The sequence below is a fragment of the Hemitrygon akajei genome, chromosome 32, assembly GCF_048418815.1.
Source record: "Hemitrygon akajei chromosome 32, sHemAka1.3, whole genome shotgun sequence".
Lineage (NCBI taxonomy): Eukaryota > Metazoa > Chordata > Chondrichthyes > Myliobatiformes > Dasyatidae > Hemitrygon > Hemitrygon akajei.
In genome coordinates, this window is record NC_133155.1 from 7,604,803 (window position 1) to 7,621,981 (window position 17,179).

Genomic DNA, 17,179 nt, shown 5'->3' on the forward strand with positions numbered 1-17,179 from the left:
AGCAATCCGTCGCTTTAATTGGCATTGGCCTTTAACTGTGGGCTTCTTGTAGCAATAACAAAACACCAGCTTATCAGCTCACAGAGTCGATATCTCACAGGCTTTAGGTTCCCTTCGAGTGTTTTGATCACATTGGGCTGATCAGTGCCAAGCAACTCTTCCGCCTTTGTACACACGCTAACCTGACAAGGACGCGGACCAATGGCGGCGGCGGGTTCGGGAGGGGAGGCCGACACTTCCGGTGGCCGTGACGGGGAGCGGGGGGAAAACACGGCGCGAGCGAGGCGGTAGGAGCGCGGGAGGGAAAAGGTAACGTCAGTCCGGCCGGCAGCGCCGGAGCTCGGCGACAGGCACAGCCCCGCGACGGGCGAGTGGACGGACCCGCCGTCCCCAGAGAACGTGGACCTTCTGCTGGGCATTGCTCTGCATTTTGGATGCTGTGGTAGAGCTAGTCGAGGAAGATCCCATTGGATGCCGAAGCAGTTGGGTGTTGAGGCAGATCCCCGTTGGGTTTGAGGAAGATTGCGTTGAGGAAGGGTCGACACTGTCTTCGAGCAGTTGTCGTGCGTGGGAGTGCCGATGATCCGAAAGCTATGTTCGGGGTCTGGACTGGGGCTGGGCACTCGCTTCGGGAGTGTCCGACTCTCCCAGCGCTTCGCCTTCCTGATCTTTCTCAGTGCCTTGGTCACCGTGTGCTTCGGGGCCATCTTCTTCCTCCCGGACTCGCTGCGACTCCGCCGCTTCTTCCTGCTGTCCAGCGAGCCGCAGCGCGCAGACATCGCGGGGAGTGGGCAGGGAGCGGGGCCGAGGCTCGCCGCGGCGTCTCCGCGCCGGCAGCCCGAAGCGCCCACCCGCTCTCCGTGGCGAGGGAAGGAGGACCGAGCCGGCAGGGGCTCCCTGCTGGATCTAATTCGCCAGGGGGTGACGGCTGGAGAGCGTAGGGTCAACAGCGATGCGGAGAGCGGGGCAGCGGTCAACAGAGGCCAGGTGGCCAGCAACAGCCACTACCCGCCATCATTGGAGCCACCAGCAGAGTCCACAGCTCAGGACGCGAGGAGCCACCGGGAGAAAGTCAAAGAGGTAGGAATATTCTACTCAGAACTGAAACCGAAGAAGGCATCAGGGTGAACGACCTGAAAGACTCGCAACATCCTACTTGAGGCTGTCAGATTTATAGAGCACAATAGGGTGGGCGCACGTAGCATTGTCCTAATTTACAAAGCCAAATTTCATTGCCGTGAATGCGGTGGTATGGGATCCTCTTATCGAAGGCAACGCAGTGGGGAAAGTTCATATTTGAACTGGGAAGCTGTGCAAAATGTAACACTGACGACCTAATCGGGATAATTCGCTCCAATTGCATATATTTAACTTTCCACAAATGGATCGACAAATAGCAAACCTACTAACTGAAAGAATATTAAAACGTGCTAAACTTTTTTTCTTCTATGATATTTTCTCCATTGTTATTGTGAGATGTTTTAAGAGCAGCTTTGACAAGTAGACAATTACATCTTTGTGATTGACTCGAACGAACTACTTTTCAATGTGGTAACGCTTTTAAGTGACGGGAAAAAAGCACTTAAACTGCATTAGCTTCTTGGCCAATCTCGACAGAGTAAATGTCTTTGAATTATTTGGGGGCATTGATTTTTCTTTCATGCATTGGTCAGACATACTATGCATAATGGGAAGTTTGTGAATGGATGAGATTGTTAACTGTCCAGTGCAGCAGGTAGTTTGGTAGTATATTCCGATTTTAGCTTGCTTGATTTTACCAAGGAAGTAAAGAAAATGAAGCTGATTCTGTGCCAATCCAATTCACCCATTTTCATCTCCAACAAAAAATACCTTTCAAATATTCCATGATAATGGGCTAGAACTGACCATTCTCTGGAAGCCATGATTGTAAAAGTGCATAGGTGAAGGATTGTTTTTTTTTACTGAGAAAGGTGGAATTTGATGATGGGATGCTGATCTCCATTCTAGGAGGAATTAAGCCCTGATCTAATGTTAACTGGCATTCTACAAGATCATTAACTTTATTGGGAAAAATAATCAATGGCTAACTAAAGAAGTTAAAAATGACAAGTAGATTGAAAGAAGAGGCCAATAAAGTTGCAGAGTGTAGTAGCTTTCTTTAAGATTGGAAAAATTTTACAAACCTGCAAAAGGTGACCAAAAATTACAGTGAATAAGTAAATGGAAGAGCATTAAACAAATACATTATATCTGTGCAACACACACAAAATGCTGGTAGTACACAGTAGGCCAGGCAGCATCTATAGGAAGAAGTACAGTCGATGTTTCGGGCTGAGACCCTTTGTCAGGACTAACTGAAAGTTGGTCTTATTTCAGTTAGTACTGACGAAGGGTCTCAGCCCGAAATGTCGACTGTGCTTCTTACAGATACTGTCTGGCCTGCTGTGTTCCACCAGCATTTTGTGTGTGTTGCTTGAATTTCTAGCATCTGCAGATTTCCTCGTGTTTACATTGTATCTGTCTTGGCAGTGATAACACATACAGCATACTATTAGGAACGAAATTGTAGATAACCCTAATGCAGGTGAGGGTAAGGAACTTGATTAATATCAGGAGAGAAAAAAATCATTAAGAAAATTGATGGGTTTGCTTGACAGATTCCTTGGACTTGATGTCCTCCATCCTGGGATTCTAAAAGGTGTGGTTGCAGCGATAGTGGAAGCATTGGTTATGATCTTCCAAAATTCTCTGGATTTTGGGGAAGGTCCCACTGGATTTCATACACTTGGCATAAGACACAGAATTTTGCAGACGGAACCAGCATCATTTATTGAAATGGAAACTATAATTAACAAACATAGTAGAGTATGAAATGAGATTAACAGAAAAAAAACAAAGTAGTGATAAGCAGTCGTTTTAAAGTTATCGGTCTGTAGGTCGAGTGCCTCAGGATCTGTGTTGAACTGGTTTGTTTGCAAACTACATCAATAATTTAGATAAAACAACAGTAGATCATGAGTGCTTAGGTTACAAAGATAGAAAGTAGGTAGGTATGGTAGGGGTGGTAGGTATTGAATGATGTAGTTTACGATGAGGAATGTAGTGCACTTCTATTTATTATGTCCTTGTATAATAAAAAGATAAGTAAACGGATTTAGCAGCTCGGGATATCAAACACTGCAGTGAATCAACAGGTAGATCTCAGGAAATGCTCTGATTAGGAGAGAGTTAAGTAAAGAACCCAAAGGAAACTAAAGTAAGATTACATTTGGATCAATTAATTGTTCTGTTACTCTTGCATAAGAAAATGTGCAATGAAATCAGCAAATTATCACAAATATTTATAAATTACTGATTGGATTGAATTGTATTGCATTGAATTCTTGGCAAAATATTACCAAACTTTAGAAAATTATTAAAGACTATGGTGAATATGTAGATATTTTCTTGAATAGTGCCACGGTTAGGGTAATAGTTTTGAGGAGAGACTAGAAAATCTGAATAGAATTTTTTGCAAAGTGAGGGTTTTCAGAGGAGAAATCTACATTGCTGGTTCGTAACCAGAGGATGAGCAAATTATTTCTGCAAATGGGTTAATGATACACTGACTCACTGACTTTGGACTCTGAAAGAATCACCAGTTTTTTGCCCTCTAGTCTGATAAACAACTGTTCATCGCTAAATTAATTTCTGCTTTTTGATTAATTTCAGTTTTGTTCATAAATCCCAAATGTGGCATTTTATCAAATACCTTTGAAAAATCTTATCAACCCTTTCTGCTACTTGAATCACACTAAATATTTCCAGAATCTGCTTTTTTTTAAATCATTTTAATCAATTCTTGAAGTATCTTGGTTATTATTTATCTAGCTCTGCCTTTTAACAAGATTTTCATTTTTGTGGTTTCTCTGTATCTATTAGATTTGTTCCAATGATGCTAGCTTAAGCATGGAAGCTTTAAAAATTAGTTCTTTTCAACCAAAGGCCCCTCAGCCTTTGTAATGCCTACATTTCCTGCTCAGCCTTCTTCCCTTCAGGACTACTGTATTGTGCTTTCATCTGCTATCCTCAGTACCGATTGAATTATTGTCCATCATTCCTGTTGCCTCTAGCATAGTGTTGCTCTGAGACTTTTTTCTGTTTGGTATCCTGGCTTTTCAACATTATTAACATGTAGATAAGATGCAAAACCTCTAGTCTTGGTTTTATCTTTCTCATTATCCAGAGCCTCTCTTCTTGATGAAACAGATGATGCACATGTTCTTCCAACTCTGTATAATGTATTTACTATTGATAGTGAAATCTTCATTATTAGCAGTTGGGTAATTATTTCATGGAATACCAAGGAGTTGCACAGTTGCCTAGTTTCTACTTTCCCAAACCACTCTTACTTGGAATTTTCCATTATTACACCTTTAAAGAAACTTCTTACTTCAAGATTATCTTATTATACTTTTAGTCCCAAACCAGTGCTTTCTTTTTCTCATGGATACAAGGTACTAGCAATCATGAAGAGTAAGGCAAATCCATCAAAACTTTAGGATGAGGAAAGGAGGGAGGTTGGTACTTGAGATGTGAATTTACTGTGGATAAATAATTTTTTGGGTATGACTTCCTTTATGATGGTGAGTTTTTTAAGTTATACATCACAATGAACTGCTGCTGCAAAACAACATATTTCATGACATATGCCAGCAAAGCCTTTCTATCCGTTGAGCACATCTACATGAAATGCTGCCGAAGGAAAGCAGCATCCATTCATCAGAGATCCCCATCATCCAAGCCATATTCTTTTCTTGCTGCTGCCATCAGGTAGAAGTTACAAGAGCCACAGGACTCGCACCACCAGGTTCAAGAACAGTTACTACCCCTCAACCATCAGGCTCTTGAATTAAAGGGATAACTACACTCACTTGCCCTATCATTGAGATGTTTCCCACAACCAGTGCTCTCACTTTAAGGACTCTTTATCTGATTATCTTATGTTCTCGTTACTGATTGCTATTTATTTATATTTGCATTTGCACAGTTTGTTGTCTTCTGCACTCTAGTTGATCTTTCATTGATGCTGTTACAGTTACTGTTCCATAGATTTTCTGAGTATGCCCACAGGAAAATGAATCTTGGGGTTGCATAAGGTGACAAAGTTTTTATGTACTTTGATAATAAAATTTACTTTGAACTTTGATATTAAACCTAAGTCTGAGTTTGGTTTGGGATGGGATTTTCCATTTACAGCCATTCAAGTGGTGAATGGATTGATACCCAGAATGCTGTATAGTTAGTAGGATAGTTACCACCCTTAATAACCACAACTGGTTTACTACATCGTATCTAAAAGTCATTGGAGTCACTCTGTCAAATTTTTTTGTTTCCTTCTTCCTCTGATGTTACTTTGAAATTATTAACTCATTCTAAGTTTGTTGAAAGATCTTTTTTGTTAAGAGAATATGAAGATTTAAACTATTTGTTGTGTGTACATGGTTAGTACATATTAACACATGCTTAGAAATTGTGCCACATAGTGCTGATTTTGTTAATACTATGCAGTAGGGAATTGACATTAGATTTTCATAAAGTTGATTTTTGTCTGAACCTTGCCATCTGAAAATTAGGCTAGATACTTCACTTTGCAAACCATGCTTGCACAAATTACCTATTTTTCCACAAAGAATATAAAGCTGCATGCAATGCTTTGGAAAGAGTGTTGCTAGGAGAAATTGGGTCACATTCACCCAAAGCAGCCAATTGCAATGGAACCAGGTTTAATATTACATATTTTTCCCCTTATTTCTATTGTGTGCTGCAGAGCACGTGAAAGGATGATGTCTCATTCTCAATCCTGCTGGAACACAGGCTTTGGGTGCTGTCCATGGAGATTCCCACAGTTAAAAGCCTGATTTACTTTGGTGATAGTTTCAGTAGGTTTGTAACAAATCAGATGCAAGCGAAGAGGACTAGAAAAACTTGTACTCACAGATTTTATCCTTGTCGGTTGTACAATTTCAAATTTCCAAGGAGTAGGAGAAGCTGAGGCTTTATAGGTCAGCTAAAATAAAAATGTTGGAAATCAGTGGGTCAAATAGCATCTTTGGGTTAAAGGAATTGTCGATGTTTTTGGTCAAGTCTTTGCATTAGGATCTGCTTTCTAAGTCAGACATGGTGACAGAGTACTGTGAACTTGCCTCTGGATTATTACAAGTAGGAGCATCTGATCTATATCCTGTTTCATTATATGTGACTCAAGTCATTGCTTTTTATTGTCATTTCAACCATAACTGCTGGTACAGTACACAGTTAAAAACGAAACAGCGTTCCTCCAGGTCCATGGTGCTATCTGAAACAACACAAAACTACACTAGACTATGTGAAATAACACAAAACTATGTTAGACTTCAGACCTACACGGGACTACATGAAGTGCACAAAACAGTGCAAGACAGTACAATAATTAATAAATAAGACAATAGACACAGTAAAGGGCAAATTACAATATAACAATAAATGACGTAAATGTAAACAATGCTTTATCAGGAATTGAGAAAAGACTTCTTTCAGCACTAGGGTGGTTGGTGTTATGCTTAACTCAAAGAAATGGAACTTTGACTTCCTGCAGTGGAAAGTATGAAATTGAACAGATTAAGCTTGTATGTAACATTTGCCGACACATGGACTTGACCAAGGTTCATACAGTGGATGTTTGAGAATTTATTATTTCCTTTGACCATCAGAAAATTTTTCTCAAGGATGACTCCAAGTATCTAGGGAACTTGCATAATCAAGTTCAAGTTTAACTGTCATTCAGCCATACAGATGAATAGAGCCAAACAAAACAGTGTTTCTCCAGGGCTAAGGTGCAAAACAATGATGAGATGGGCCTCTGCCAGTCAGGGTTGGCCATGTACGTTGCGTCCTAGCTGTCTAGATACCCAAGCCAGGGTGGTATGATATGGAGAGGAAGCTGTTGCCTAGGTAGCAAGCTCCCCTCTCCATGCATCTGATGAACATAAAGGAAGGGCAGAGGCTGCTACATTTTGGCACCAGTAGTGGCACAGGAGTTGCCAGTCAGCATTGAACTCAATGTAGGACTGCCTTAAGGGACTCTAGCTCAAGGTATTTCCTTTGGGGTTTATTCCTAGGCCTTCCCCATGAGTGGGTATAGCTGCAAGGCAACAGAGGTTTGGGATCAGAGTTTCTCTCTCTGAGATGAGCTGTGGACCATGGCTGATGAGCTCCATCTGACCGAAGCAACTGCTTTAAGGCACCAGTAACCTGCCTTTGCCCCTTCTTCTGTCACTGGAAACTATTCTGCTGGGCTTAGTAGCTAAGCCATACGTGAAGGTCAGGATCTGGACTTGGTTGTCAGAGGCTATTTGAGCCACATGTCATTGGGAGCATTTAATAGGTAGTGGGTGCTTATCCCCACTACCACCCCAGCTATAACAACCTTAAGGAACCAGTACCAATAGTATATAGCATATTTAGTTATGATAGCAGAAAAACATATAGGTCACAAAAAAAATAGCCCATGGCCCCGAGTGGCGTGGCTTATATAGATAGTTTGATGGTGTGCATGGGATGTGGTCCTGGTCAGGCTTGTTTTTTTACCAAGTGAACACTAGTTGGCAGCACCTTTGATGGGGGACAGTGATGGCAGCACCTTTGATAGGGGCCAGCCGCCAACCCAGCATGAATTCCAGCACGCCCATAGAAGCTTCTGCTCTCTCCCACACTGCCTCTGGCATTTCTTCTCCTGAGTGGCTGTAACAGGCGACAACTGAGGCAACACAGCTCACCCACCATTGGTCTCGCCATTGAACCAGTGAACTGACTTGCAGTATTCTACATTACCAATGTCCAATATGGTCTTGTGATCTCAGTAAAAACATCCAAGACAATCATTTGCACGGTTTGTTGGATTGTACTCTGCTTCTGCACAATGAGGATACATAAGTGCAGGTGACAGGATAATAACAGTACACAATAAATCCAGCTTTAGCACTATTGAGCAACTTGCTGATGGGGTAAACCTGCAGTACTTGATGTTCCTAATATCCAGCAATGTCTTGTGATTTATTAAAAAAAGATAAAGAATGAACAATTCACCTTTGGTTGGACCTAGAGAGGTCCCTGCGACCATGTGTGCTATTAACCATGATGCATTTATTTTGTTGAAGTGTACATTTTCAGGGGCATCATTGCACTGAGAGGAGGATCTTGAAAGATTTCCATTTAGTTGTCTACCTTCTGTAACTGGAGGAATACAGAGAAAATCATGGTAACACCAGGAGCCCAATGGAAAACAACAATGACCTCTTCAGAATTCCATTAGCTGCACCACTTCAGAGTGTCTTCCAGACATGATTTCATCGAATATTGTCTGTTGCTTCCTATACAATTTAGCCAGTGAGGGAGCTGTGTGCTGATCTATGACAATCAGCACTTGGAAAATGAGGAATTATATTGGCAAAACATATAGAAGGATGAATATTACAGGAGGTTGTACAGCAGGGGCAATTGCAGAACACTGTAATTCCTAGGTTCCATACTCAGATGCCTGTAGGTATAGACATGTGGGGCTGTGCTTACAACAACAACCACTTAGCATTTGGAAAAGGGTTAATACAACAGGATTTGTTTCCTAAAATTTAAGTGGATTTTGCATGCAGGAAAAAAATAATTTTATCTACAGAGAAGTATTCCAAGGAAACATTAAAGACTGGGCATGATCAGTAATTTCTATTCATGCATTTAGAATTAGTGGGTCCATAATGCAGTGAGAATACAAATTATGTGCATGCATGGATGCTTTTATTATTCTCCAAATTTTCATTGATTCAAAAGTCTATTATGTGAGCACTAAAACACATCAGGCTTCTTGCTTTGAACCGACAGACTGCAGTTGCAGTTTGGGCTCATCTGTAGAAACCAAAACGGTGATTCAGGGGAACCCTTAATAGACACAGTATTATTTCTTTGCATTTATTTGTTTCTATTAAATATTCCATAAGATTTCAGTCAACTATTTTACAGGGCCTTCAACATAATTGCAAATGCACTTGTTAGAATTTTTGATTCCGTTGCAATTCAACTGACCATTTGATTGCTCATAAGATTCTTGCAGATTGTTGCTTGAATTACATTTGGCTCTCAGCATAATGGTCAACTGCTTAGCAATTTATGTGGATGTTATTTGATTACAGTAACCAGTCATCTGGTGGAACACTGAGCTGATTAAATAAAAATGGAAAATGCTGGAAACACTCAGCAGGTCAACAGCTTATTTAGAAAGAGAACCAGAGTTAATATTTTAGTTTGAAAACCTTTCATCAGTTCCAGAAAAATGAGAAAGCAACTAGTTGTAAGTTTCAGACATGGTAAGGATATTTTGGACATGGTAAGGATAGGGCAGTATTTGTAATATGTACAAAGCCATTTGGTTGGTAGGTTAATGAGGGCAGTTAGAAAGAGGGAGAGAACAAACAATGCAATATGTAAAAGAAATTAGTGAAATGTAGGTCAGAGCTGTTGCACAGAAACCAACAGGGCAATATCTGAAGAGAGAAAAACAACTGCTAAACATGATAATCTTGCAATAGAACTGGTGACTTCTGATATAAACAGAAAGAGCTGATTGCCAGAATTTATTGAACTGATCATTGAGTCCTAAAGGCTGTAACATGCTCAGACAGAAAATGAGGTACTATTCTTTAGACTTGTGTCGCACCTCATTGGAACAGTGCAGGACGCTCTGAGGAAAATTAAAGTGACAGACAGCTGTGTTCTCAGGGTTATCCCTGAAGACTGAACAAAGGTGCTCCACAAAGCAGTCATCCAATCAGTGTGTAGTTTCTCCAGTACATTGGAGATCACATTTAGAGCATCAAGTACATTTATTCCATAAAGTATTGTCCAAAACCACAGCCACTTTAGCAAATATCTTCAGTTCACCAACTTGAATTACAACTAAAATTTTGTATAGTCATGTGGAATGGAAACGGGCCCTCCAGCCCGACTCATCCATGCCAAGCAAGGTGTCCATCTAAGCTAATCCCACTTGCCTATGTTTGACCTATATCCCTCTAAACCCTTCCTATCTATGTACATGTCCATATATCTTCTAAATATTCACCCAACACAATTCAGCTCACACTATCCAGTGTTTCTTGGGGTGATTTCTAATCACATACTGAAATCCACGGTTAATGTCATGTATTAGCACATAAATATTTTTTACTTCACCATCTTCTTCCACTCCTTCACTTTCCAGCTTTCCATAAGAACTGGAATCCTGGTATGCCTGACTTCAGTTGTAGTGAAGTTACTAGAGGGCCAAGATCATTGGGATAATCAAGGTCTGATTGTGAATAGCATGGTTTTGAGCATGGGAGATCATGTTTGATAATTCATTTGGAGTTTTTTTTTGAAGAACTAAGAGGACGGATGAAGGTAGAGTAGTGGATGTTGTATATGTAAACTTTAGTAAGGCCTTTGACAAGGTCTCACATGGCAGGCTGATCTGGAAGTTTAGGTGGTTGAGGTTCAGAAGGAACTCTAAATCTCAATTTTCTGGAATATATTTTATTATTTGTGTTGTGTGTGAGTTATATGTACTATGTTGTGCAACTTGATTTGGAGGAAGGTTGTTTGGTTTGGATGTCTACAGGTATACTGTTGAATGATAATGAACTTGAACTTCAGCTAGCGAGGTCTATTCAGATGGTAGGAAGCAGTGGATAATGCTTGAAGGTCGATTCTCTGACTGGAGGCCTGTGGGGTGCCCCAGGGATTAGTGTTGGGACTGCTGTTACTCATTATTTATGTAAATGATTTAGTTGAGTTACGCGGCATGATTAGCAAGTTTGCTGATGTACTAAATTAGGGAGGTGTGATAATGAAATAGGTTACAATGAATTGCAAAAAGATCTTAATCAGCTAGGGAGATGGACTGAGGAATGGCAACTAGATTTCCACTTAGATAAGTGTGAGATGATGCTTTTTTCCCAATCAAGCCAGGGTAGGACTAATATACTAAATGGCAGAGCACTGGCTGGTGATGTGAAACAGATAGTTTGCTGAAAGTGGCTGTAGAGGTAGGAAAGTATGGTTAAGAAGGTATTTAGCATGCTGACATCATTAGTCAGGGCACTGAGTTTAGGAATGGTGGCATTGTGTTGCAATTTTCTAAGTCATTAGTGAGGCAGCACTTGAAGTATTGTTTCGAGATTTTGTCACCCTGTTATAGGAAAGACACTGTCAAGCTGGGAGGGTGCAGAAGAAATTTGAGGATGTTGCCAACTAGAGAGGCTGAGTTATAGGGAGAGGTTGCCATGTTGTGTCTTTATTCCTTGGAGCATAGGAGAATAATGGGTGACCTCATAAATTTATAATATCATGAGGGGTATGGATAATGTTAGCATCTCTTTCCCCCAGAGTGGGCACAAATACAATATAAGGGGGGGAGTGATTTAAAAGGGATTTTACATTGATGATAGTGAGCACCTGGAATGAGCTGCCAAAGGAAATGGTTGAAGCAGGTATAATTGCAACTTTGAAGAAGCATTTGCATAGGTATATGGAGGGAAGGGGTGTGGAGGTTTATGAGCTGAACATGGCCAACTGAGACTAGCTGGGAGGCTGCTGTGGTCAGCATCGACCTGTTTGATGGAATGGCCTGTTTCTGTGCTTTAATACTCTTTGACTCTAACCATTATTTTACAACTCCTTGGTTTGCTGTTCAGTCTTCACTAATCACTTCCCTCTTATAGCATTATCTCATACATTGGTTGAAGATGTAATGCCTGCTTTTTTTTCAGCCATGTTGCTAAGGACCACACAGTTCTTCCAGAAGAACCATTTGCTTGCACTTCTCCCAATATAATGCTTTACATTAGTACTTGTGATGTGGTCCACTCTGTTTCAGAGAGGGCAAACAAAGATTAAGTAAATTATGGAGCACCTTCATTCAGTCTGTGCTTCCAGTTGCTTGTTACTTTGGGCCAGAGAAGTCTGTTACTGTGCAGTATCTCAGAATAAAATAAAACACAACATCCCCATCAACTCCTGTAATCCTGTGACCTACAACTGCTCCAAGTGGAAAAGCAATGGATTATGCAGTCTGAGAACTTCATGACCATAGGTCAGGGATCCACAGAAGCTTAGTGTAAACAGTGAAAGTAGTGCAACACCAACCTTAGAAACTATCCCCACCTTGCACTACTTGACTTCAGCTGTAGCAGAGTCTACAGAGTCCCTTATTAATCTCCTCAGTTATCTTAGACCCTGGAAAACATAAGCAAAAGCAATTTTACTCTTAATCCTGAGGGTACTTCTAAGAAGAATGCTGGGACCTCTCGTTTGTGATTAAATGTAAATGATTCTGATGAAATATAGTTGAGTGGGTTAGGAAATTTGTGGATGACACAAATTGATGTAATTGGTAGGTTGGCAAAACATGCTACAGGATATAGATCAATTACAGATCTGAATGGAGAAATGGCAGGTGGAATTTAAGACAGGTAAGTGTGAGATGTTGCACTTTGGGAGGTCAAATGTCGGGAGAAAGTATACAGTTAATGACAGATCCTAAACAGCATTGATGACAGAAGAATCTTGGGGCCCAAGTCCATATGTCCCCTGAAAGTCGCTATGCATTAAGTAGGATGGTAAGGAAGGCGTATGGCATCTTTGTTGTCTTTGGTCAGAGCTTTGAGTACAAAAGTCAGGAAGTTGTGTTGCAGCTGTGTGAAACTGTGTGTCTATACCTCTCCCTCTCCTTGTCTTCTGTAAAAATGCCATTTCCTTTTCTCAGATCCTTTGTCTTTGTCACATCTGTTCCCTTGGTGAGACTTTCTTTTCCAGGACTTCTGAGATGTTGTCCTTCAAAGAATGGGGTTTCCCTTCCTCCAGCATTGTTCCTGCCCTCACCTTTATCTCCTCCATTTCCTGAACATCTGCCCTCACCCCATCTTCCCGTCACATTAGCAGGGGTAGTCTTCCTCCTGTCCTCGTGAAGCACCCCATGAGCCTCCACATCTAGCAAGTCATAGTCCACAACTTCTGCTATCTTCAATGGGACCCTACTACCAAGGATGTCTTTGCATTTCTCCACCCTCCCCCCACTTGCTACTTTCTGCAGAGATCGCTCCCTCCATGATTCCCTTGTCTATTCATCCTCCCCACTAATTTCCCTTCTGGCACTTATTCCTGCATGTGAAAGAAGTGCTACACCTGCCCATTCACCTCTGCCCTTACTTCATTTCAGGCCTCCAAACAGTCGTACAGCATGGAGTGTACCAACTGTAATCATGGAAAATGTGAAGCAGTACTGCCTTCGTTGCAGGGAATAGGCTAATTGTGCATAGGGGGAGGCAGTGGGATACAATGGGAGACAACCAACTTAATCTGTTAGCTTCCTTTTAATGCAGTAACAAACTAGATTCTACTATTAAATCATTAATCTATGTCCTGTTCACCCTGTACACATCAGACTTCCAATATAACTCGGAGTCCTGCCATGTGCAGAAGTTCGCTGATGACACGGCCATAGTGGGGTGTGTCAGGAATGGACAGGAGGAGGAGTATAGGAAACTGATACAGGACTTTGTGATATGGTGCAACTCAAACTACCTGCGTCTCAATATCACCAAGACCAAGGAGATGGTGGTGGACTTTAGGAGATCTAGGCCTCATATGGAGCCAGTGATCATTAATGGAGAATGTGTGGAGCAGGTTAAGACCTACAAGTATCTGGGAGTACAGTTAGATGAGAAGCTAGACTGGACTGCCAACACAGATGCCTTGTGCAGGAAGGCACAGAGTCGACTGTACTTCCTAAGAAGGTTGGCGTCATTCAATGTCTGTAGTGAGATGCTGAAGATGTTCTATAGGTCAGTTGTGGAGAGCGCCCTCTTCTTTGTGGTGGCGTGTTGGGGAGGAAGCATTAAGAAGAGGGACGCCTCAAGTCTTAATAAGCTGGTAAGGAAGGCGGGCTCTGTCGTGGGCAAAGTACTGGAGAGTTTAACATCGGTAGCTGAGCGAAGGGCGCTGAGTAGGCTACGGTCAATTATGGAAAACCCTGAACATCCTCTACATAGCACCATCCAGAGACAGAGAAGCAGTTTCAGCGACAGGTTACTATCGATGCAATGCTCCTCAGACAGGATGAAGAGGTCAATACTCCCCAATGCCATTAGGCTTTACAATTCTACCGCCAGGACTTAAGAACTTTTTAAAAGCTATTATTAATGCTTTTTGAGATGGTGATTTAGATGCATATCATATTTTTTACTGAGTTAAGTATTGTATGTAATTAGTTTTGCTACAACAAGTGTATGGGACATTGGAAAAAAGTTGAATTTCCCCATGGGGATGAATAAAGTATCTATCTATCTCTATCTATCTATGTGTCAGTAGCTGATATGTTTTGTGAATATGTATCACATTCTAATATAGTTTGGGTTAAATCAAAATCTGCATATCAACAACAAAAATTGCAGAAACTGAATATTGTTGGAGTCAAAATGCTAGTGTTAAAATTTAAGATTAATATTTTGAGTGTTTACCCTTGTGTCAAAAGCACTTAAAATGGAATCTATTGGCAAGTAGAAGTAAGAATGCACATGTACACAGACGTGCAAGGGAAAAAATAGAATGGCTATCTACTGTGATATGCAAGGCAAACAAACTAACCCAGCAGCCTGTCTGAGGAATAAGAGAAACTGACACTGTAAATATTAGTTTTCTTTATCTTTTGCTTAATTACAATATACAATATAAACATCTAATTATTCTTGGCTTTATTGCACAATAAACCCAAACTAATCTAAACCTTTAATCAGGGTCTATCTGTGTTGAAAATTTTAGACACATACAGTATAAACATGAGATTCTGCAGATGTTGAAAATCCAGAGTGACACATACGAAGTGCTGGAGGCACTCAGCAGGTCAAGTAGCATCTATGGAAAGGAATGAGCAGTTGATGTTTTGGGCTGAGACCCTTCATCGGGGCTTTAGACACACATTCCTTTGAGAAATCGTGTTTATACATGTCTCCATTGCATCCTTTTTTTTTGCAGCTCTCTGCATGTGTCTTTTGTACTGTGAGAAATTAAGAGAGTGGAAGGGGTAAATACTGATTTTTTAAAAAAATATAGTATGAATGTTATGAAGTGTTTCTGTTTTTTTTTTAGGGATATATGCTTAACTATTATTGTCAAAGTACAATTAAACATCAGTGGGACCATCCACACAGAAAGGGCACAATATTAAACCATTAATTACCTTTGTGTTTCAGGAATGCATTGGACCAAATCATACTTGCCTGCAGCTGGCAACTTCTGTGAGAACTGTGCCATCAGGTTACCCAGTGCATTTCATACTTCTGTGTGTGTGCATGCATTGAAGTAAAGCAGTTAAAGGCTTGATGGAGGTTGGATGCCAGTGCAACAGGCCATCTCTCTGTTGCTGGTATTGCCATAGAGTCCAGAGGCAAAATATTGGCATGATAAAGAGGGAGGACAGATGCAATTTGCATCTTGCACTCTGCTTTGTAGTGGGGACATTTGGCGTTGGTAAATGGTAACCCATAGTTACTAAAAAAGCCTTGTGGCTTAGTTGCTGCTTCAAGCCCGCTCCACTTAATGGGGCCCCTCTTGTGTGTAAAGAATCTAGTTGTTTGGTTCTCCACATCCAGAGAAAGTGAGTTTGATCAGGTGGAAATTGTGGGTGCTACATTTAGGTAATTGACTGGGTTTGGGACAATATGGCCTGTAGTCATCTTATTATCAAAGGAATCACTGTAAAGATTATTTCCCAACTCCAAAAATATGTGTGAGAATTGTTGAGCTATATCTCATTGTCTTCAAAGTTCAAAGGAAATTTATAATCAAAGTGCGTCTTACCTTAAGAAAAAAAATTCTTGTAGGCATTTACAGAAAAAAAAGACATAGTAGAATTTTACAAAAAAACCATGTAAACAAAGACTAACAAGCAACTGGCATGCAAAGGAAGGCAACTCATGCAAATATAAATAATACTGAGCACGTGAGTTGTATAGAATCCCTGTACGTGGATTATAGAATCAGTTCAGAATAGTGGTGAATGAAGTTGTTGATTAAGGTAATAATTGTTTCAGAAACTGGTGGTGTGGGATCTAAGGCTTCTATATCTCCTGCCTTGTGTAGTAGTGAGAAGTGGGCATGGCCTGGACGGTGGGGGTTTTTCAATGATGACAGAAAATAGTAGTGTTCATATACTCTTACCTTAGTTACAAACAAGAGAAAATCTACAGATGCTGGAAATCCAAGCAATATACACAAAATGCTGGAGGAATTCAGCAGGCCAGGCAGCATCTATGGAAAAGAGTGAACAGTTGATGTTTCAGACTGAGACCCTTCATCAGACTGAAATGTCGATTGTTTACTCTCTTCCATAGATGCTGCCTGGCCTGCTGAGTTCCTCCAGCATTTTGTGTGTTGCTGTTGTCATAGTAGCTGTCTTCCCTGATGATTGCGGTGATTTGTTATAGAATGGCAAATATTCCATAAGAAATTTGATGTAGCTTCAGGCCAAAAATGCTTATGCATCAATGCCTAAACTTGTTCTTCAAATTTATTCAAATGTTTTAATTTCCAGCTGAATGCAGAACATTGTTAGGTCAAGGCATTTACAGCTTGTTGCATAAGGTCGCTGTGTAGGTTTTGTCTATGTTTTCAAAGTGCCTTCACTGCAATAGCACTCTCTCATCCACAGACCACCACATTTTTCAGAGATTTAGCATTTCAGGGGATAGAGATTCAGGAACTACTGGGTAAAGCCTTAAGTGATATGTCACCTCTGAGTTCATTCCTTATTAGATAATAGTTTAGAGTATTCTATTGCAGCTAAAAATTTTCGCAAAGAAAGTTAGAATTTGCTGATCTGTTATAGTTAATAAATCTATTTGATACCCTGAGGTGTTTAGTTCATTTTTGGAAATATGTTGCTCATGTTTTTGATCTGAAGCAAATTCTTGTTTTGTAGTATATCAAATAACTAGTGCGTTCAAAACTCTGACAGACTACTGATTTATAAAAATGTCCCTTTGTTGCTTTAAAGTTTATGGCAAAAAATGTTGTTTTTCCTCAACCTTTTCCTACCAAAGGTTTAAAAGTAAATTGAAGTGCCGGTTAAGCATCACAGGTTTTGACCTGCCAT

The 17,179-nt window shown here is 40.6% G+C and overlaps 1 protein-coding gene across 1 annotated transcript in view; it reads left to right on the plus strand.

Moving 5' to 3' along the window:
- Nucleotides 1-230: 230 nt before the first annotated feature.
- LOC140719826 (mannosyl-oligosaccharide 1,2-alpha-mannosidase IA-like) overlaps nt 231-17,179 on the plus strand; it is a 121,224-nt gene continuing 104,275 nt past the window's right edge. Inside the window, exon 1 of the mRNA XM_073034749.1 lies at nt 231-1,080. Coding sequence (XP_072890850.1) covers nt 580-1,080 — 501 coding nt within the window. The 5' untranslated portion in view covers nt 231-579. The remainder of the gene's footprint in view (nt 1,081-17,179) is intronic.